At 38.6% G+C, this 22007-nt stretch overlaps 1 protein-coding gene across 2 annotated transcripts in view; it reads left to right on the top strand.

Annotated features, from left to right (window-relative positions):
- Positions 1–22007, top strand: part of BMPR1A (bone morphogenetic protein receptor type 1A) — a 73871-nt gene that overhangs the window by 40239 nt on the left and 11625 nt on the right. For both annotated transcript variants that reach the window (XM_064716386.1, XM_064716384.1), the window contains 2 exons: positions 11775–11973; positions 20696–20858. In XM_064716386.1, the coding sequence (XP_064572456.1) occupies positions 11907–11973; positions 20696–20858 (230 nt within the window). In that variant the 5' untranslated portion in view covers positions 11775–11906. The remainder of the gene's footprint in view (positions 1–11774; positions 11974–20695; positions 20859–22007) is intronic.

Genomic DNA, 22007 nt, shown 5'->3' with positions numbered 1-22007 from the left:
GATGTATGTACCCTCCTTTAAAAAAATTACTTGGTGTGCCATAGCCACATGTATGACTATTTCTATGTAAAGAAAGGATATTTTTATCATGTCCTTATAATATGTATGTTTTGAGTTTACAGCACAGTATAGGAATTTCAGGGTATCTTGAGTAAAAATCTTTATCTGTTTAGAGTAATGGTAGAGGGGTCAGTAGTCACATCTGTTAGGAGAATTTCCACAGTGTAGATGTGCAGAGGGGTTCCCAAATGGCTACACTTCACCAGGCTTCAAACACGTTTTGTTGTTCTAAGATCTGAAATTCCTGTTCTCGTTCAAACATGCTCATTCAAGTTGCTGGTGTTTGAAAAACAATTATTTGTTTCAGTTGGCAGGTAAAGCATATGAACGTTTTTTACAGAAACAGTTCAGTCCCAGGCTTTCAGTGGGATGAAAGTGAAGTGATAAGGCGTCTGCCTGTGCAGAGGAGAGTCCCTGAAGTCTTTGTATGAGAAAAGGGATATTTATACAGGTGTCTTGAAGTTCCGTGCCCTTTGAGTTGTTTTGGAATTTGCAAATGTACACTTGCAATCTACTTGGTTTCCCCTCCCCCTCAGTAAATTTCATGTTTGCTGATACTACTAATCTCTGAATTAATAAGACTTTTCTAATGGGCAAGGGGGAAAAAAGTTTGCTTTATTGGTCTTTAAAATTTGCACAGGCACCTACCAAAGCCACTCTATCACTCCCCTCTCCATGGGTGGAGATATAGACCAGGAGAGGTCACTCACTGATTGCCATCACAGGCAAAACAGACTCAATTTGGGGATATTTATTGAATGTCTTACTAACAAAATCAGAGGTGAGCAACAAGTAGAAATCTTAAAAGCACCTTCTTCCCACTCCTCCCTCCTTCCTGGGCCCTCCCTCCCCTCTCCAGCAGTGAAGGGAAGTGGGGAATGGGGCTTGTGGTCAGTCCATCACACGTTCCTGCTGCACAGACCGCTGCAGCGTGAGTCCATTCCCTGGGGTGCAGCCCTGCAGGCACAGCCTGCTCTGATGGGAGTCCTCCATGGGGTCACAAGTCCTGCCAGTAAACCTGCAGTGTGCAGGTCCCTGCCAGGACCCTCTCCAGCCCAGGTTTCCCGTGGGTTCAGAGACATCCACCTGCTCTGGTGTGGGCTCCTCCATGGGCTGCAGGTCATCTCTGCATCCCCATGGTCCCTCTGTGGGTTGCAGGGGCACAGCTGCCTCACCACAGTGTACCACAGGCTGCAGGGGAGTCTTCTCTGGCACCTGGAGCCTCCTGCCCCTCCTTCTGCCCTGACCTTGGTGTCTGCACAGTTGTTTTTCTCACATATTCTCCCTCCTCTCTTCTCTGGCTGCAGGCACATCTGTGCAATAACTGTTTTTCATTCTCGAATATGTTATCTTAGCAGCATTATTATCATTCCTGATGGGCTCAGCCTTGGTCAGCAGTGGGTCTGTCCTGGAGCCAGCTGGCATTGGCTGGACAAGCCTCTGGCAGCTTCTCACAGAAGCCACCCCTTTAGCCCCCTGCTACCAAAACCTGGTCACACTGACCCAATAAATTACTGCAGCCTTTCATCTGCTGGTTTGGTTTCAGTACGGTGCTTAACTCAAATGTGTGAAAAATCTCAAAAGAAAAAAGGGAAATGGAAAAATACTTAGGATGTGGTAGAGGATTACAAGATACTATATAGTGCTTAATAGAGAAGGTTCAATAGTGATGGCTTTTCTGTCCCCTTTCTCTCTGCCAGAAATAATTCTGTATTCTCTTCAACTAGCAACAAAAATTGTTTCCCGTTATGGAATCTGTGATTTTCCTGTAACCTCAATTTTTCCTTCACAGATTTAATTTGAATCAGCCTTAATTCCGTCCTATTAGAGGTGATTCATGTAAGCTAAAGAATCCTGAAAGAAAGAAGTTTTTGATAGTGAAGATGTGGAAGGAATAAATCACCCTTAGATGGAATAACAATATTGACAGAAGTAACATAAGAAAAGGCAGAAAGAGACAGTTTTAAGAATGTGATCTTAACACTGGGAAATAATTGAATTGCCAAAGTTAATGCAGATGTGACTTAGGAGGAACATGGCTTTGCTTTGAAGATTTTTAGCTTAAGGAGCTGTTGAGACATCAGAGGAGATACCTTCCAGTTTAAGGATGATGGGAGAGTGGGGGAAATGTTTGCAATAAAAATTAGTGTCCAAGTCATCCCTGTAATACTGACTGTGGGCAGTTTAAGTTGTATGCTGTGATGGTCAAAGAGAAAAGCCGGAAATCAAGTGAAATTCATAGAAGGAATATATAATATAATCTCTGTGCCTTTTTAGTTTCTTTGTGTCTTAGTCCAGGTGCTTTCTTACAATATGGAAAGAAAAGCAAAGATTGAATGAAAAAAAATCACAGATTTTATTAGTTGAATGTGAACTTCACTTAATCTAAAACCAAACCAAGCTTCTACCCTATATGTTGATTTCTTGCCGTCCTGAGCTCTACTGTGTAACAGTTGATGAAAAATGTTTCACAGTGTATTTAAAATAACCTTTTTGCACTGAGAAATGAACTGCTGTAGTTGGTAGATTACAAATGGGTGATTTTTAATCTTATTAATCTCATGATCAGAAAGCTCTTGTTTGCTTTTGAATTTTGTGCAAAAAAAAATTAACAGTATTGCTTTAGCACTTCACTGCAGGGAAATAGAGGATTATAACTGTTGAGGTAAACATTACCTTTGAACTCTGTTTTTGTCTACCTATTGAAAGATTACTGTGTTTGGGTTTGGAAATGTCTTTGAAGGTATATTTGATGAAAGTACATTGTTCAAACTTAAGAGGGGTGTTTGTGTGCATGTGCATGCTGTGTTGTTTCTGTAGTTATTTAACCAAGCGGATCTACAGTGCACTTAGAGTTTTACTTAAGTTTGCATTAAAATCTCAGCAAGACTTGCAGAGCACTGACAGGGTGAGACAGCACTCAGACACATACATTTGGAGTCCTGGAAAATTTTCCCAGAGCAATAATACTTTCTTACATATGTCACATTGAAATTAAATGTTGCCGATGAAAATAGATGCTGAATGCAGCATATAATTAATTGTACATTATCTGTCCTGTGTAAGCACTTTCCTAATATAGCAATGTAGTTTAATACATCCACTATGTGTGAGGTAACTCTGTAGGTGAGCATGTCACACTTTACACACAAGCATTTATCACTCTGATACTGAGACTATCTGAACACTTTGCAGGTTCTATGTAAGATAATGAATGATTCTAGTTTAGGCTATTCTAAACTTGCCACTGATAATACTTGCTCACTTCTTTTGCCCTTGCTGTGAAGGTGGTAACCTGCTCGTGTTCTCTGCCTGGAGTTTGTAATCTCATAAAAACATCCCCAACATGAGTTTCTAGGGTGAAGTGAAGGGTCACAGATGACAAAAGTTAGTCAACTATTCATTAAAATTCCAAAGAATAAGAAAGTTTGTAATTTTAAGGGTAAGATAAGTAACACAAAGAACAAACCTAATAGATAAATGTAATTTGCAAATTACATTTATCTAAAATTTTGTTTCTGTAGTAAGAACACCTAAAAAATAACTTCCCCCTGCCAGAGCAGTTTTGAGGAGGATAAACAAGCAGCACCTACAATTTCACTTATTTTTCCCATCCAGCTATTAAAATGCCTCTTTGGAAATCTGATGGAGACCATTCCTTTGAGGATATCTGTGTGTTATTGACAGTGATTTGTGGGAACAGCTAGACAGGGAATTTGGGAGTTTGTCCTCTCAGCTGAGTACAGTGCCTCCGTGGGCATGGCAATCAGGTGAGGAAAGTGAGGATTAAAGCTTACCTTGCATAGCAGTGTTTTGTATTAGCAAATCTTCATGATGTTGAACTTGCTAGTCTTGTCTGCTGTTTGTATGTGTCGAGCAAATACTGTCAAAGAAAGCTCATCTCTCACCCATTGCAGTGGGGAGTGCAGAATTCGATTATTTAAAAATTACATTGCTTGCTTATGAAGTAATATATTTACAAGTGTGTTTTTATCTTATTAATGAAACGACACATGAATTCACTGGACGCTGAGTAGCAGAATAAAAAAATATGTCCATGTCGACAGTTTGAGGCGTTGTAAGGGCAAGCAGTTCAATCCTTGTGAAATGCTCTTCTGTCGGCCTTTTTTAATACTAGATCACGTCACTTGCTCTAAAAGGGACACCACAGTCCCTTTGTCACATACCAGAGGGAAAGGGTTTGCAGATGTGTAAGCAGGCAGAGTCCCCTGTGTAAAGGCATCACCACTTGCAGTTTAGAGGGGTTGGTTTGTATTTTTGGCTGAGGGTTGTCTTCATAAGTAATGTTTCCTGTCTGTTCTCAGAAATTTGAAACTCCGTCTTCCAGGTGTAAATTAAAAGGAAGGGGGATTTAAACCTCCTTTCTGTTACCCCTTCCTAAATGTATTTATTTTCAGCTCCATATGGAAAACATATCCATTAATAACTTTGATGTCCCTAGTGTGAGTGTGGGGAGTGAGGGCTCCGTGCATTATCAGGTGCTGACTCCTTTGACCTTGGTAATTACTAATCTATGCAGTCGGGCCTTTCTGAGCTTTGTCAGCCTCGCTTGTTTAGCGTTTTATTTATTTTATTGGTTTCTACAAGTCCTGAATAGGAAAGAGGGATTTAAAGAGAAACCCCCTAAAAAAAAGAAACCCAACCCTATGTTTATTCTTAAGGGGTGGAGGTCTTCTAGAGGGGAGCTGGCTTGCAGAGGGGGAAGACAGTATTCTTATGCTAATCCAGGCTCTGGATAAGGAGCAAAGCAGCCGTGCAAACAATGGAAGTGGAGCCAGAAAGTCTGCGCTGCAGTCTAGCACGCCTTGAAAAGCATGTCAGGCCGGGCGCCTTGGGCTGCCGGGAGGGGCCGCGGGGGGAGCGCCTCCCGCTCGCTTTATGGAGCTGGCGGCGGGCCAGCGCGCTTGGAAAAGCCTTACTACCTAGAAAACCAGAGTTGGGGCTGCAGGAGGCGAGGGCAGGAGGGAGAGAAGTACTTTATAGTCTTGCTTTTTTTCACGTTAAAAAAAAAGCTAACTCCCAAACTCCGTGTTGAGTTGTCTCAGCTTTGTTGCTGCTGTTTTCTTCTCCTTTGTACCAAAAATTGAAATTCAAGTGATGTGTCTTTTAAATAGCAGCCACATTTTCTAAAGGCTGTGCGTGAGAGAGGCCGGCTTTAGCAAGGTGCCCTGCTGGGAAATGAGCTTACACCTCCCTCCTGTGGGCGAAGCGCTCGGGCCGGGCCGGGAGCCGGGGCTGCGGGCCGGCCTGGGCAGGGCAGGGAAGGACAGGGAGGTGCCCTGGCCCCGGCCCGTCCCTCCTCTGCCGGGACACACCGATGGCACCGACACACGGCCGAGCAGCGGTTTGTCCGGCGTGCTTTCGGAGTGATTAAAGTCAGCGACCAAAAATACAAGCTGTTTTCCTTAGGCATCGTGAAATGAAAAATGTGCTCTTTGAGCACCAAACAAAAACCCAGTTTCTGCAGAACTCTCTCCTTCGTGAGTTCCGTAACTTGCATAATCACTTTCACTTTGAGGACATAAAGAAGTTGTGAATTTCTTCTTCTAGGTTGGGCAGAGGTTATAGCTGTAGCAGAAGCAAGCCATGATCATGGGAGTTAAGTAAAATAAATGGTTACCCTGCCAATTTCTGGATCTGGGTTTTTTGGTCTTTTTTAGCTAGATTAATGAATAACTGTCCTTAAATTACAAAAAAAAAGAGAAATATTTTAAGGTTGTAATAACATTCATCAGTCTTAATAGTGCTAAAAGTCATGTTACACATTAGAAACTTTCTATGAAGGCATTTGTAATTTTGAAGGCACTGGAGCACTTATTTTATTGTCTTTTGTCCACTTTTAAAAAATGTGAGCAAACATATTCAGGATTGAGGCCCAGCTTTTTCCTTTCCTCAGCCCAGGTATATTATTTGCGTCAAATTATCAAAACTCAGAACCAAAACGTGTGATAAGTCTTGTAGACAGTATAGTACGACCAAAATATTTTTATTAGTAACATGTAAAATTTCTAACAGTTTTGATGATTTCTTTTCCCTTGCTGCTTATGTTTGGTGAACAAAAGTATGTTTCTTATGAATGAGATCTAAAAGGTTTCAGTTATGATTCCCTATTTGTAGTTACTAAATTTAGACATGAAATGCATTACATGTGGAGACTTTTCTCTGTGTTCACATTGACTGGTATGAGATTAAGGAACTAGCAAAAATGATAAATAGATTATAAAAACATATGAGAAGGATAGCTTCTGGGTAGAATAGAAGAAGTTGATGTCACTGTAGAAAGAACATGGGTGTCCATTTGCTAATTGTCCTAAGGGCAGAAGCTCTAAGCCACCTAATCACTTCCAAAGTGAAGGAGTTGAGAAAAGAGGGAAACGGGTCAAGGTTAATAAAAATTGTGTAGTGACATTTTCTCTGAATATGTTCAAATAAAAGAATGTATCGTGTTTGTAACACATTAGGATATGTCTGAATACCTGATTGTAGTGGGAAGACAATTTTGCTGAATGTCATTGCAGTTAATTTAATTGAAGAAACTTTATAGCAGTAAGTTAATTGGAAGCCCAGAGTAACAGTAAGATGGGCATTCAGGAGTGCAGTGAGTGGCGTCCCCAATTACCCAATTTTGCTGGGCATGGTAGAAGGCAGCTAGGCTTTCATTTCTTCACAGTTAACTATTTTGTTTATGAAACAGACAGATACATCATAATTTAGTATTTTGCCTTCTAAATTCTGTCGTGATTTGATATTTACCAGCAGTGGGAAATCTTTGTTTCAGGAGGTCTGTTTGACTGTCCAAGCTGGATTTTGGTGGCTTTTCCCACTGATTAGAAATAAGAAGTTCTTTTCTAAGATTCTGAGCTCCCCTACTGCAAAAAACCTGTTGTTAGGGTCTTGTGTTTTTTGAATGAGCAAATGTGTTGGAGTGCACATGTTCTAAACACATGGTTCTATATGTACTACAGAGAGAACTAAGATTTCTTTTTTCACTCTTTTGAGAAGTATATAATACACACAGTTGTGCTTTATTTAACATTTCAGATTTCACTTTAGTTTCTAGAAGGAGAAAGGACTTGTATAATTTACGCAGTCTCTTGGCTTTTAAATTTATGCAGTCAGGAATAGTTTTAGATAATTCTTACACAATCCACAGTTCAGGGGAATTATTTCTGTGAGCTTGAACAGATTAGTGCCTAAATAGGGCCTTACATGAAGTTGTTTTTGTTGATGGCCATGTAGTAGTCATCAGGCTTGCAATAACCAGCAGGCTTCTCCATCAGCTGTAGAATTTCTTGACAGATTTTGGGGGTGGATTTACCTTGCTTGTTTAATTTAACATATTTGACAGCACTCAAGCATAGGTAGTTCGAGTGTTTCATTGTGACACTTTTTAACAGTTTGTGTAAGCATGCCTTGCAATAGAATAATAAAAACACATTTAAAAAGTAAGTTTTGTACAAGTATTTGACAGAATTACACAGTACACAGACGGAAACTTTCTTCTTGTTATGGGGTTTGATTAAATTTGACTGTTTGACTTTGGAAAAACTGAAGCCAACTATAGCCCTTTTTGTATTAATAATGAAATGTAGTCCCGGATCAGTCTGTTCCTGTCCTGACACCTGTAGCTACATGAGATGGTGTCCTTTGAAAAATAAAGACTAATTAAGTTTTTGGACTCTATTTAGTCTGAAAATCTGCCCTACAACCTTCTTAACCAGTGGTTAGGAATTGTCTTCTAATTTCTGATCCAAATGAATTTTAATGGCTAATCCATAGCTCATTGTTGAACCAGTAATTTTCTTAAGATTGAATAGCTGTCTTTCATTGTGTTTATTCCTGTTATGTTGTCAAAGTGTAGTTATTTACCCATCAATTTTAACTGTCATAATTGTACTATTTTCTTTTCATCTCCTAATGTCTCTCTTTCCTTGAGATAGTATCCTTTTAGATGGGTGTTGAATTTATCAATCATATTATCTTTGTGCTAGTCATGTCTTGCTGTTTTCCCTGAGAAATTTTCCTAACTAGAGTCGTGTTTGTGTCTTTCTCCCAGCCACATCACATGGATGTGTCTGATGTTCTGTAATCAGTTGGTGTCCTTGGCCATAGCTATCTCTCATGTGTGAGCTTCTAGTCTGTGTGAAGCAGAAATTCCCAATATGCATGACTTTTCCAATTTCATGCTGTTGTACTTCATTCCATTTGTTACTTTAGTTCTTCACGTGATCCAAATCTTCCTGCATAAAGACAGCACTCAGCTGAACTGACAATTTGTTTGTCAGCAATTTTTTTTAAGTTTTTGCTTTCTGTGCCTACTTCATTAATGAAAAGGGTGAGTATTCTTCAGTCAAGCTGAATCAAGAATCAAGGTCCTCAGATGCCATTTGAACTAGGCTACTAATCTCTGTTCTTGAAACTACTTGTCTGCCCTGTAGTGAATTCTTTACTGTTCTTATAATCCCTCTTTTCTTCATCCAAATGAGTAATTTTCTTTGTGGCACCATATCAGGTTTTTTCATAATCTTCCAGGGAAGCTGTTGTTGCACACTGATTTGGACTGACAGTTCAGTTTATCTCTGGCATTCTGTTCATCTCCAAGTCCTGTTCAAAACAGTCCCTGGGATTGAGGTAATATGCTTACAGTTACCTAAGTTGCTTCTTGCCCCAGTTACACATCAGAGAACTATTTAGTAAGTTTTAGTTTTGTTGTGTTTAATACTTTAACTTGGTGTTACATGTACTGCTGCAAATGGTTTGAAATGTTTTGTCTGTTGAAGTGGATTGTGTGTTCTATTTCTTGTGAAGTCTAAGATTGACATTTTTTCATGTGTTCCCCTTATACAATACTATCTTTGTTGTTACATTCACCACTATCATTCTTTATTGAAATCTGGAACAGCACAGCTCATTTGGTTTGGGGATCATGCTGTTAAAAATATTACATAGCCACATCTAAAGAACAGTTACCACTGAACTCCATGCTTTCAGAGTTGGTTTGGGCCATGTGAGAGATCTTGCACGCTTCAGCTTCATATATTTGGAGTCATACAGAACATTGGGCTGGACTGCTGTGATAGTGCTGTGAATTCACTGCTGAGTTCCACTTCAGAAAAAACCCACAGTTCAATAATAAAAGCATTTTCTTCAATAAACGATTACTAAGAAGGATAATAAAATACAGTGCAGGAAAATCAGGTGTTACCATTGATGAATAAATTACTTTTTAGTGGATTATAGTTGAACACTTCGTGGCTACAGTAGAAAAGAGATTGAGAACTTTCAAATCACCTGATTAACTTATGGATTTTAGTTTCTTCAGCATCATTCTGTTGGCAGAGTAGCATTCCAAGTGTTAATTGCAGCTTTAATATATTTGAAGGGGTTATTTAGTTGTGTCATTCTAAACTGTTATATCAGGCAGGTTTTGGAGAAATTCCAGCTGTTGCTCTTTCAGTTTTGTGCCTTAGCCAGGGTTCCTAGTCTTCCTCTTTAATAGGAGTCTGGAAGGCTATTTTTTGTTTTAAAATGGGGAATTAGAATTTGTTCTCTTTGATTTTTATTGCATGGTTTTATAGACAATATTATATTTTATGTATGTGTATATGTGAAAAGGGAAGGAAGATTCAAGTACAAAATACCGGTGGAGAACATTCTTTTCTTAAAAGAGAAATGTTGTCTTTCTTGGACAACATTTCTGGAAACTATCTTAGAGTGTGTCACTGAACAAAAATTACCATGAAATTGCAGTGAGTTGCATTGAAATGGTTAATTTCTTCAATTTTTTTTTTTTTGTTTTGTTTTGTAACAGGCTGTGTGGTACAGGGCAAATGCATGTTCCTGTGCCGGTGTGCCCTCTGGTGAACTGGGGGGGAAGATCACCAAATTTTAAACATACTCTTGCTATGTACAGCAGTGTAAATATATGTTTTTTCTGAAACTGGACAAAACAGAAGTTATTTTTAAAATACGTTAGACAGACTATTACTAAGATTTATTTGGTTTTGCTTGATAGAATACCATAAATAAAGCCTTTGTTGTTATTGCTGCATAAAGCTGTTGGCAGTTTTCAAATTCCACATGTTTTATTGAGAATTGGAAGTTCATTGCCATTGAAACACAGAATCAAGCATTAATACTTATGCACTTAGGTTGCTGACCTGATGTTTTATAGCTAGAAGGACATACCATGTAACTGTCAGAATTGGTGTTGTGGCATAGGGACACTAAAGAGTGAGTATTTTTGCTGTCACACCGTTTCTCCCCCTGCCTGGCCAGGAGGTTTACTCTGAAGTTCCTGGTGCTCCGTTGGTTTGCGCAGTGCGCGATTGCGAGTCCGTCCCACCGCAGCCTGGCAGTAATCCAGCCCAGGCCCATGGCTGCCGTGGGGCTGGGGGTGCCTGGCTCCCTCTTTGTGCCTGCATTAGGGAGAAGTCAGAGACGTGTGAAAAGTAGGCCAGGGGTCGGGGCGGCGCCGCGCCCGCTGAAATTGGAAGTGACGGACACCTCCCGGCTCAGCCGCTAATTTGCCTCCATGTTAAATGCCTCCGCAGACTCATTAAAATGAAAAGTTCTTGGGTCTCGCCGACACACAGATTGAGTTATTGATGCTGGAAGCGGCCACCAACAGTAATTGCAGCCCATCCCCGAGCGAACGCCCGTCCTGGCATTCATGAGCAGCGCCAGGCTGACAGGGGTCAGGGGGGTCAACCCCACCGAAACGAGGCCGAGGAGAGGCAAAATCAGGGCTCTGTTCCTCTCTGTGCAGCTTTGCTTTTGTGGCAAGGAACTATTGAGGTGTTCAAGCTGCTTTTTAGGCCTTTGAGGCCCAATTATGTTCCCCTCATGCATCACCATTGAAAAGTTCTGTGAGCAGAACGTGACCGCAGCTACTGCAATCTGAAAAAGTGGCTTCTTACTCAGTTTGGCTGTCTTAGCTGAATGTCCACCCACTGCACAAGAGCAGAATTATGTTTTATTTGTGGAGCAAATGGCATGTGGCATGTACATACGGTAGTGTAACTTGCACACAGCTTGGGAATCCAGGATGTCATGATTTTGAATTGCAGTTAGTGTTGTCTTTTTTTCTGCAGTACTCTTCTAGGAGAAAAAAGTGACAAGTATATTAGGTAACCAAACTAACTGTTAAATTTAAAGCAAGTTTGGTTTTCATCCAGCCGAGAGGCTGGGGATTTTTTGCAATAAAGCTTCTCTACCAGCAGTTTTCAACAAGTGGCCTAACATGGTGTTATTGCTTCCCCCCCAATATTATGGGAAGTCACCACTTGCATTTTATTTTAATGGGAAATAATTTAAAGAAGATTTCATTTCTGTAAAGAAAATAGTTTTCAAACAGATTTACATGTTAAATCTGTTGAATACTGCCTCCAACAGCTATATGCAAGTCTAAAATTATACCTCTGTGACTAGTGAGTTGACATATCTAATATTTTTAATATGAATATGAAAACATCCCTGTGGGTTGTTACCAAAAGTTTATATTTCAGAAGAACCCTGCTATTCAGTTAGATAGTAAACATAGCTAATGTTTTCAGATACTAATGTTAATAAACACGCAGGGTTTTTTGGTTGGGTTTGTTGGTTATGCTCAGCATGATGACCATCTTGAGGGTTTTTTCTTGTTTCACAAATACACGAAGTTTTAAAACATTTTGTTTTATTGTATTTTCCAGGAAACAAAGGTGGAAAAGCCCCAGAAGCATCCTTGCAGTCAAGCACTGAATCCTGTATTAGGCTTCACTGAGCTTAGCATTTGTCACGCAGAGGGGCCGGTCGCCCTGCACAGGAAGGATTAAAAGTGAACAATGACTCGATTGAGAGTTCATGAGCAATTGCTTGGAGCCTATCTGCTTATCATTCTCCATGTTCAAGGTAAATATCAGCTCGTTGAAATAAGCTTATCTTTCTGATTTGTAGCAGAGTTGTGCATTTTCCAGTGGTTGAAGTAGGATTTTTTTCTTTTGGAGTTTGTTTTGCGGACAGGTGACTTTACTGGCCTGATGTGCCATGTGGATGCTTCCCTAAAAAGAAGGGCATTCTAGTGGTCATTCACTGTAGTATAGATTAGGTCTATTTTAGCAAATACTTAAAAAGAAACAATACCAGAAATGCCTAGTACATGACAGAGAAAGTTGGATGAGCAGCAGAAGTGAAGGCTTGACTTCCTGAATTTCAGTTCCCTCTGTGTGTGAATATTTGATCCCTTTAACCTGACCCACTGAAGAACTTGCAGTGTGCATTTCCCCATGCTTTTTGATGCCCCCAGCAGCCTAGAGGTAGTGTGTCATAACTAATCTAAATTAACTTGTTGTGCCCACTTGATGGGCCAAGGTGAGGCTATGGACTGCTCACAGATACCCTTGTTTTCTGTTAGTGAAGATACTCATTTGTATGTCTGTTGTCTTTCCATACACCAACTATCAAAAAACTTCTGGAGATCAGTTATCATTAGAACTTTAACTCCTCTGTCAAATTGGGTTGAATTGAAAATATACATCCCTGGTTGGGTCTCTGTGTAAGAGACCCAGCTGTGCACCTCTCCTGTGTTTAAGTACACAGAGCTTTCCAGATATTTTCAGAAAATAGAGAAAACTAATTTGGTACTGCCGTTTAAATACTTGAGTATAAAAGGGTTTATATTATCGTTCCATACTTAGATCAATTACTGCTTAGTGCTTGATTTTGAGATACTGTGTGAGATATTTACTTACAAGAATAACAATTCAATGAACCCATTAAAATGGGGAGAGGAGGAAGCCTGGTAAGTACCCAAATGCTGATCTTTATGTTTTGTTTCTGGTGGGAATCTGCAGTATTAGATTAAAGGATATGGCAAAGCTGTCTCTTCAAAGCCTGAGCTTGATACATCTGCCTGGACAGAAATAACCTCATTTGAGGTGTACTTGAAGTCTGTAGTAGATTTACAAATATTGGCAGGAAGCTGTAAGGTGCTTAGATTAGGTTATGGGAGAAACCTGAAGAAAATTTCATTGAGAAATTAGGAAAGAAATTTTGACTGAATGTGGTTAAGTATTAGAACAGGCTGCCTGGGGAAGTAGTGCAATATTCATCCTTAGAGGTAGTCAGAACTTTACTGCAATGACTGAACGACCTGGTCTGATGGAGAAGTTGATCCTGCTTTGACCAGGTGGTGGTACCTGGTGACTTCCAGAGGTCTCTTCTGCTCTAAAACACTCAGACATAATGTTCTGCTGTGGAGCTTCTTCTGTTTGTATTCAAGCAGTCTTGCTGCTTCTGGTGGAAGAGACCACTTCTTCCCTTGTTGCCTCGAGGAGGCTGGGAGAAATATGCTTTGTTCTTTTTGCTGAAGTCATGGTTACTCCTCTGCATTAGCCAATATTTAGCATTTTAATAATAAGCAATAGCAATTGAAGGGGTTTTTTTCCCTCTCTAGATTCAAATAGAAATAATAATACAAATATACAAGTCTTCTAGTGGCTTAAAATTAAATTACATTAATTTCTTCCATGTTCATGGTGATTAATAACAGTTCAGTACATAACTTACAGTAAGTAATACAGATAAATTAAGTTTAAAGACTGAAGATTATTTTTCAGTTTCAAAAGAAGAAATTTCTTTATCTTAGAAATTTTCCTGACTTTCAGATCAATACTGAGAGAGTTCTGAAAGCCATGGAAAAGTTGAGCTTATTGAAATGTTGTTAGTTCTTTGCAAGTTGCCTAAGGGCTTTTCTTCAAATGTACAAAATATGCTTGGTTTCCAGGGGTGGTGAGGAAAAAACCAGTCAAGTCTCTCTGCTTTTCCCTAGATTCATGGGGGAGGAAAGAATTAAGATCATAGTCATAAAGCATTTGAAATTTTTATAGGAAAGAGACAATCAAAAGTGAAAAGTTTAAGCCATTGAAAAAGTAGTTTCAACAAGGAAAATATATGCAGGGTGTTGGAAAAATGCATCATAAAGCAATCAACAGAGGAGAAAAAGATTCATTCGGAAGAATTGAAGAGAATTTGTGTGATTTACAGAAAAAGGAAGGAAAAGCAGATAAAGTAGAAACCAGTGTGTGTACTTTCAGTGTCTAGCATCCAGGTTAATGGTTTGCTCTCTTGGGGTTTTTTTGGAGGCTTCTTCAGAATGTTAGGAATTTCAGAGCTTACCAAGGCCTGAGAGAATGATAAAAGCAAATGTGTCTGTATAGCTGCATGTATACATACATACCAGATTCCTTAACAGGTAACTTGAAAAAGCAAGTGGCTGCATGTGTTGATTACTGTGAAAATATTCTTACAGTAACAGCAGAAACCAGAGGCAGTTCCATGACGTTACTGGTGAATAGCTGCAGTTTCTCACGTTGGTACTCTGCAGCACAGGGACACAGTGGTTACTCTTTGGGTTATAACTTTATAGTTTTGAGACTTCCTTACTTACTTTGAGAAATAGTCAGAAATAAGCCTGGGTTGCAGATGGCCAGATTTAATAGCAACCTCTTCAATGAAAACATTTTGTATTTCCTTTCTTGCTGTGGAAGACTTTTGCAGTAGCTTTAAGTCTATGACTTGCTCTGCATCTTCTTCCACCTCCTTTTTCTGATCTAAGACAAGAGATTTTGGGCTTCAGCCACTCTTTTGTGGTGTTTTCTTTTGTGGCTGCACTAAACAGGTTTTGTCTTCCCAGAAGTGCAGGGTTTTCATGCAGAGATCTACTTTTATTTCCAAGTAGAGTATTTCTTTGTTGTTATAGTGCATTGATGAGCATGCCTGATCAATATATGTAGCAGTAATAAAGTGCTTAACATCTACTTAGACATGTTCTCATAAATTTGATTCTTCATTGCTGGCAGTTTACTTCCCATGTGGTTCATCACACATTTATGTATTCTTCAGAGACACCACAGAAGACCAGTATTTTAATCCTTGTAAATTAGTTGACTAAAAATGTATTAATGCCACTTGATATGCATAAAGATATATTAAAAGTCAAATTTAAAAATAATTAGCATTAATATTAAATATTAAAATGGATTTAAAGTTGCCACTGTTAGTGAAGTAAAAAAAAACCTGTTGATTTTAGTTCACTGTTCTAATTACTTTTATTCAAATACTTGATATAGATAAGGTATATATTAAGATATATTTTAAAAACTTTATCCACTTTCTCAATTTCAGGTGAAGTACTTAACTGAATTTGAATGTATAAACTAATCTGAAACAAAATTCTAAAATCTATCAAAGGAAATTACAGTTGTCAGTAGCTGATTCATTATTTGAAAACACTAGTTCTGTTTATTGGTGATTTTCCCAATTAATGGTTGCATCTGTCTTTAAAACGTGGGCAGAAACCATTTTCTTATAAATTTGTCTGATTAAAATTCTTCCAAGGGATTATTTAAGGTTGATCTATTTCTTTATTAAAATTTCACATTTAGTTTTAAGTAACTTTATTCTTTAAAACCCCTTTTAATTTAAATTAGAATGCAGTGTGCTTTTTAAGAAAAATGAACAAAGTTTTTAAGTCTCTGGCTTTTCTATTGAGTGCGTAAGAACAGAGCCGTCTTCAGAAGTGACTTCTGGGGAAGGGAAGCAGAGCAGAGGCTGAGGACTGCAGGCTGGGAAGCAGAGCAGGCAGGGGCTGCCTGTCTGTGTTGAGCACTGATGGAGCTCCTGGGAGAGCTGGAAGGACAGGAGAAAGGTTTTAAACCTCTGTAGTCTGGGAACATGCTGTGATTTTTAGGAACCAGTTCTGCTAGATGGAGCTACCTCTAACATGCCTGGTCTTTGGAGATCACAGCCTTGATATATAAGAAAGCACTATAGGAAGCACTATGGTTACAATGCCAAACACAGAGTTTGGAGAAGCATTGAAGATACTTTTTTTTGCACTCATACAGTTTTTCTGATTTAAAAAAAATAATTTGTCTTTGAAGAGCAAGTGCTGGTATTGTATTCAAGCTGTATCAGTTGTACTGAGATTTAATTCACATAACAGAACATGTTAAATCATTATTAAAGTTTGTGATAGGCAGGAAGGTGAAATGTGTTTACTGGAGTGGGGGATTTTGCTGTATTTGCATTTTAAAGCAAGAAAAAGTAGTTTAGACCTACCACATAAAAATGTCAAGGTATGCCTTTTTCATAAGGAAGGCATGTCTAACATACAGAGCTCTGGTACAACTTTCATCTTTGATGGAAAGAGCCCGGTGGCAGCAGCACCAGCAGGGAGGCAGGTGAAGGGGCTCTTCTGACTAAGATTCTTCTTACTTATATATTGAATTTCTTGGAGTTTACAAGCATGGATCAGAGTAGCTAGAAAGAAATGCCTCTAGCACCGTGCTTTTGCTAGGACAAATCCCTTTAAAAGTTAATGTAGTCTGCAATAGAAATGTTTTTATGTGCAACACCTGTATTATGAACTCAGAAAGCTATCAAACAACTTGACTGCTATAGGCCATATTGGACCTTCCTTTGTGGAGAAAGAGAGCATACAAGTAAGTAAAAAATTACAGGCATCGTTAGGCTTTTGTATTTGTCTTCTTACACTAACTGCTGTCTCTGCATTTCATAGAGCTGGTTTTTATGGGTGACACAAATCTTTTCTTAGATCAGAAGACTTAATGAAATCATATCTGTATCCTGGCATTGAGTTGCAAGCAGGTTGACTCGGGTTTTAGTGATTAGTAACACTGCAGTGTCATGCACAGTACATTTTTAAGATTTATCCATGTTAATATTCATATTTGAAGCGTGCTTTCAAGTAGACTTAAATTTCTAACCTGGTGAGATTTTTAATATCCTGTGCTTCTTTGAAATACATTTTATAGTCTTAAGTTATTTTCTGTGACTGGAAGAAGCAGCGCTTTGAATAATTTATATTTTTGATCAAAGGCTGGATATGATACATTGTAAGGTGTTGTTCTGTTTTAACAATTTGTTTTATTATTAGCTTTTGAGATTTTTATTTATTTTATTAATATAAAGTTTAATTTTAAACAGAAAACCATTTAAGTGTTGTCCTGTCTGTAACAGTTGTTCACACTTGTAGAAATCTACAATGCATGCAGTGTATCATGGGGCAGAGTAGAAGACAAAATCAGAACTTGAAGTCCCATCAGCTTTTTTCTCATCCGTGTCTTACACTGCAGTGAAGTCAGGAGAATGTTCCACCCTTACTCTGATATTTTGTTGAATGTTGTAACTTTGTAATGCAGTAAAATGCACATTACAGAGCAGTTTGTATGTTTAGAAGTCTAAGATACTGTCATTCTCAAAGCTGGATAAACAGGCTGGAAGTGATCTAGGATCTTGAACAAGCTCACCAGTGTGTCATAGCTCATTTATTGATCATGTGTATTATTTTGCCTCACGAGCTCTGTTCAGTTTGCAGGTGGAGGTTAGGAAATAGTGGAAAGGAAGTTTTGCTGTGCCTGAGGTCTCTGGGTGCTGCATTTCAGTGCACAATACACTGCACTTACCCCTTTGAAGGTTGTGTGAGATTTGTGTATGTATGTTTGTTAGCTGTACTGCAGAGTGACAACTGCAAGTGTCATGGAGAAGAAGAGATTAATTGCATCATCAAGTAGTGTAGTGTCACAAGATCCTAAAACACGATCCTCCCTTTGCCTGTCCTGTTCCCAGGGGAAGATGCAGAGGTGTGAATGTCTGAGAGCTGGAGCTCTGGGGGTGGGGACATAAACCTTGGAGCAAGATGTTCTTTAGGCCTATCCTTAGTTCTCTCTTGTTCATTTACTCGGTATTTATTGGCCAGGAAGAGCAGCAATGAAGCATCCTGTGAGTTCAGGGCCTTCATTTGCCCTCTTAACATCCCAGGTGGATGGAAGCCAAGTCTTTCCATGCTTGGCTCCCATCCCCATACCTGGCAACTTTCAGATGGGCACTAATGAGTCTTGAAGTGCTGAGGATGAATTGCAGTACTGCAGTAAAGGATACAGTTACGTATCCTAGGTGGAGGCAGTTAAAAACTCTTTTGTGAAGTAATCCCAAACTTCCTCAGAATTTTCCTGTTCTCTTCCCTGGGTACTCAAACTTCTGTCTAAGAAGAGTTCTGCTTACAGTCTTTAGGAAGTAAAAATGTAAGAGTGAAATGATTTTCCCCCCCTCCTTTCTTTGTGCATTTCAGGTATTACCTGTAAGATGAAAGCAGGCTACTGTGGAGTTTTACATTACAAAAATAATGAAATTGTAGTCTGTTCTTGCTTTGAATAAAAATCTTTGCCTATAGAAACTGAACAAAATACAAAGATGCTATTTCTTTGAGAACACAGTTATCTGTTTTGGATTTTATGTAGGATGTGCTTTTCATAAATCTTGTAATGCAATCCATCTTAATAAATGAAGAGGGAAAATGTATTTCATGTCACTTTTAGTATAAAAGGTTGGTGTACCTGTAGTCATGCTTCAGTGTTAGTTTACAGAGAATTATGCTGCTTTAAAAGATGCCAGACATGCACAAAAATGTTGTTCTTTCTGTTCTGAGCTAGGAGAAGCCATGCTTTAAGGGTTCCTTGAATTGCTCATCTAATATAAACTGAAAAAACATTGCCTTCAGTGCAATGTTTTTGATGAATGATCAGGGTAGGAAAATGGATGAGTGACTGTAAAACACTGATCATAAAGTACCATAAAGATTTTTAACATGTGGAATGTTCCTGAAGATGAGGGATTTATAACATCAATTGTGAAAAATACTGTATTCATTCAACAAAGTCAGAAAGACAGTATTTGTACGTATGCTTTTGTACAGTGGCTTTTGCTTTAAATATTAAGTAGAATTACCTGTTCTCTGAGCAGGTAAGGATCTCTTAGATGTGAATACTGAATGTTTTGTAATGTCTCTAGCAAAATATTAAAATTACCTTTCAATTTATGCTGGGAAGAAATATGTAGAAAGAGAGGGGGATGGATGGAGGAGCTGTTTCAGTTGTGCAGGATTCCTCTTGGTTAAATCAGAAACAACTAAGTAACCTACTGTTACTCTAGCACTGGATCTTGTTTCTTGTGAACAGTCTGTATTCTTGTGAATAGATCAGGACTATTTAACTTGGGCATTACTGAAATACTCTTTGAAGACTACATATTAAATAAAGCACTGCTCTGTGATGTCAGTGTTTGGGTAAATGGTGTATTTCTCAGGATAGTCTCTTAGTTGTGTCCAGAAGAAGCGCAGTTGCATTACTTTGCTGCATTGGACAGTGCACTAGGTGTGCTTTATTAACCAGATGAGGAAATCTGCAAGTGTGCTATTTTCAGTACAGTAGGATCAAGCTTCACAAGTGTTTAATTGGCACTTGTCTGAATGACACAGTGGATGTTACAGCAGAGTGATGCAGTGGGCTCTGTCTGCACGAGGTTTTAATCAAGTTTTTCTGGACATATTTCAAGCAAGGTACAAGAGGACACTAATCTTCTCATCACTCTGCAATTCATGTTTGCTAGGTTTGACAGGAAGCTCAAGAATCTGTTTGAAGACACTTTGAGTTTCCTGGTCAGGTTTCTTTTCCTTAGAAAAACTGAAATTTTTATTGTGACCTATTGTGACTTATTTATGAATAACTGAATTTGTAAAAGCTTCTGCTGGCCCTGGCTGGCTGCTGGCTTATCTTGCCAACACTGAGCCTCACACAGAACCTTGCTGTAATCTGTGTCAGTGCAAGTGATAGTTTGTTCACAGCTCTTCTCTCTGTATTTGCTTCATACCTTGAGGATTTAGAGCCAAGGTGGTGGACAGAAAGAGATTAAAATTGTGTATGATAAAGCTGAAGGAGATGGGCAGAGATGTTCTCATCTGATACAGTAATCACATAGCATATTCCCAATGAGGCAGACAGTGTTCATCGTTTTTGTTCTGCATGTTCTTCACTAAGAAGAAAATGGATCTTTTCTTCTGAATGCCTAAATTCACAAAACCACTTGAATAATATGATCAAGAAAGAATAATGTTTAACTCTGCTACTGCTGAGAAACTGAGGGCTACTTGAGACATGATGCAGCCCTGTTTCTATTCTGTGAAAGCTCGTTTGGATGGATGTTAGTGTCATTTACTGAAATTTAATTTGCAAACGAGATTTACTTTAGCTGTGTTTTGAAGTACTAATGCATACAGAGATCAAAAAAACCAAGAGATTTTGGAGTTATTACTGCTCTTCCATGAGACTGTGAATCTATAAAAAATTACTTCAGAAAATTAGAAAATTGCATATTAAGTATGTTCAGTCATGCATAAAATTATTCTTGTTGTGGTTATCAAGCCGTCAGCATTTTGGTTTTCTGAACACATGAATGAGAGAAACTTTCTTCAGAAAATTCTAACCAGTTACACCACTGCTTTCCTGCCCTACCTCGAAAAGAGAAATTATCTTTCTGTTTATATTGATTATATATGGTTAAAAGATCTGCTGTTAAGGGACACAATATGTCAGCTGGGTATTTCTAGAATAAAATTATTAACTCAGATTTCTACTATAATCTTGGGGGAGGAGATTGTCTTGTATACTTGACTTATAAATATAACTGTTGTTGTCATGTTTTGCCTATAAAACTCCTGAGCAGTTGTCAAAGAGATGCAAACTTTTTTTTTTTTTGTTGTATTTTTTGTGTCCAGGTCAAAAGCCAGACAGCATGCTTCATGGTACAGGAATGAAGACAAATTCTGACCAAAAGAAACAAGCAAATGGAGTAACACTTGCTCCAGAGGACACCTTACCTTTTCTTAAATGCTACTGCTCAGGACATTGTCCAGATGATGCTATTAACAACACATGCATGTAAGTGTTGCATTCAGGATAGAGAGGCTCTTTGAAGAATATAATTTTGGATTTTGAGAGAGCATACTGCTTCTGGAGGCTGACCAAGGTTCTCTGAGGTGATCTGACCACAATTGATTACATTCTGTGGGTGCTGAAACCCCATGGTCATCTCTGTTTTCACCACACCTTAGAACAATTTACAACTGGTCATTTTAAGCCGAGCAACTGCTTTGAAGGGCAGAGGTTTTAAGTAACCCCGTGGTATTTTATAGCTGGGGAAGTATTAAGTGACCCAAATCTAAGCCTTCTGACATGACCACCTGTTTGCTTATTTCTTCACCTAGTAGTCAAAAAGGTAGTGTAAACAACATTTACTGAGAATTCTTCTTGTTACATGTTCAGCAGTTACTGGCTATGAAAGAAAGGCAGGAGAAAATAAAGAAAAGCCCGTGGACATGTAGAGACAGGAGGGAAGTTTTATCTTTGATAGGTATAAGAATCCTAACAGACTCATGCATAGGTTATGTGCTTGCTTAAGGTGGGTTTTTTCATGTTCTGAAACGTCCTTGTTTTTCCTTTTTTTTTTTTCTCTCCATTTGCAATTCCATGTTCAAGGCCCTTCTGTTTTCTTCCTTAGGAATTAATATACAAAGTTGAAAACATATTACTTGCTCCTGTACTTTGAGTCTTCACTTTAACATAGGTTTCAGTTTCTCTGAGGTGTCACTTGGCAGTTTCTGTGGAACCCAAGGAGGTAGAATAAACACTGCTCTCTTTTTTAATGTAAACACAGGCAGTAACTTACAAACAGTTTTAAACTGAGAAAATGTTCCAGTATTTTGTCTTTCAAGCCTCTTAGTATTTTTATTACTTTTTAATGCCCTCTAGTGTGTGCAGTGTGTATATGCCTTACTAATTTTTGTCTGACCTAGCAACTGATAGGCCATTATGCTGATAATAAATCTATCAGTTAAAAACACACAGTGTCTACGTGCAGGGTACCTTATGGCATTATGCTTTCCACATCTGCATTTCTTTGAATGAGTGTAAATAGATTTTTGGCAAACAAAATTATTTCTAAATTTGTTTTCCTTAGTATCTGTGTTGAGAGAATTAATGAATATTTGTGAGAAGGCATCCGTGTAGTGTTCTATTTGAGAATATTGT

Source organism: Zonotrichia leucophrys, chromosome 6 (genome assembly GCF_028769735.1).
Source record: "Zonotrichia leucophrys gambelii isolate GWCS_2022_RI chromosome 6, RI_Zleu_2.0, whole genome shotgun sequence".
Lineage (NCBI taxonomy): Eukaryota > Metazoa > Chordata > Aves > Passeriformes > Passerellidae > Zonotrichia > Zonotrichia leucophrys.
Note: the sequence above shows the minus strand (reverse complement) of the source record. Positions and strands in the feature narration are given on the sequence as shown.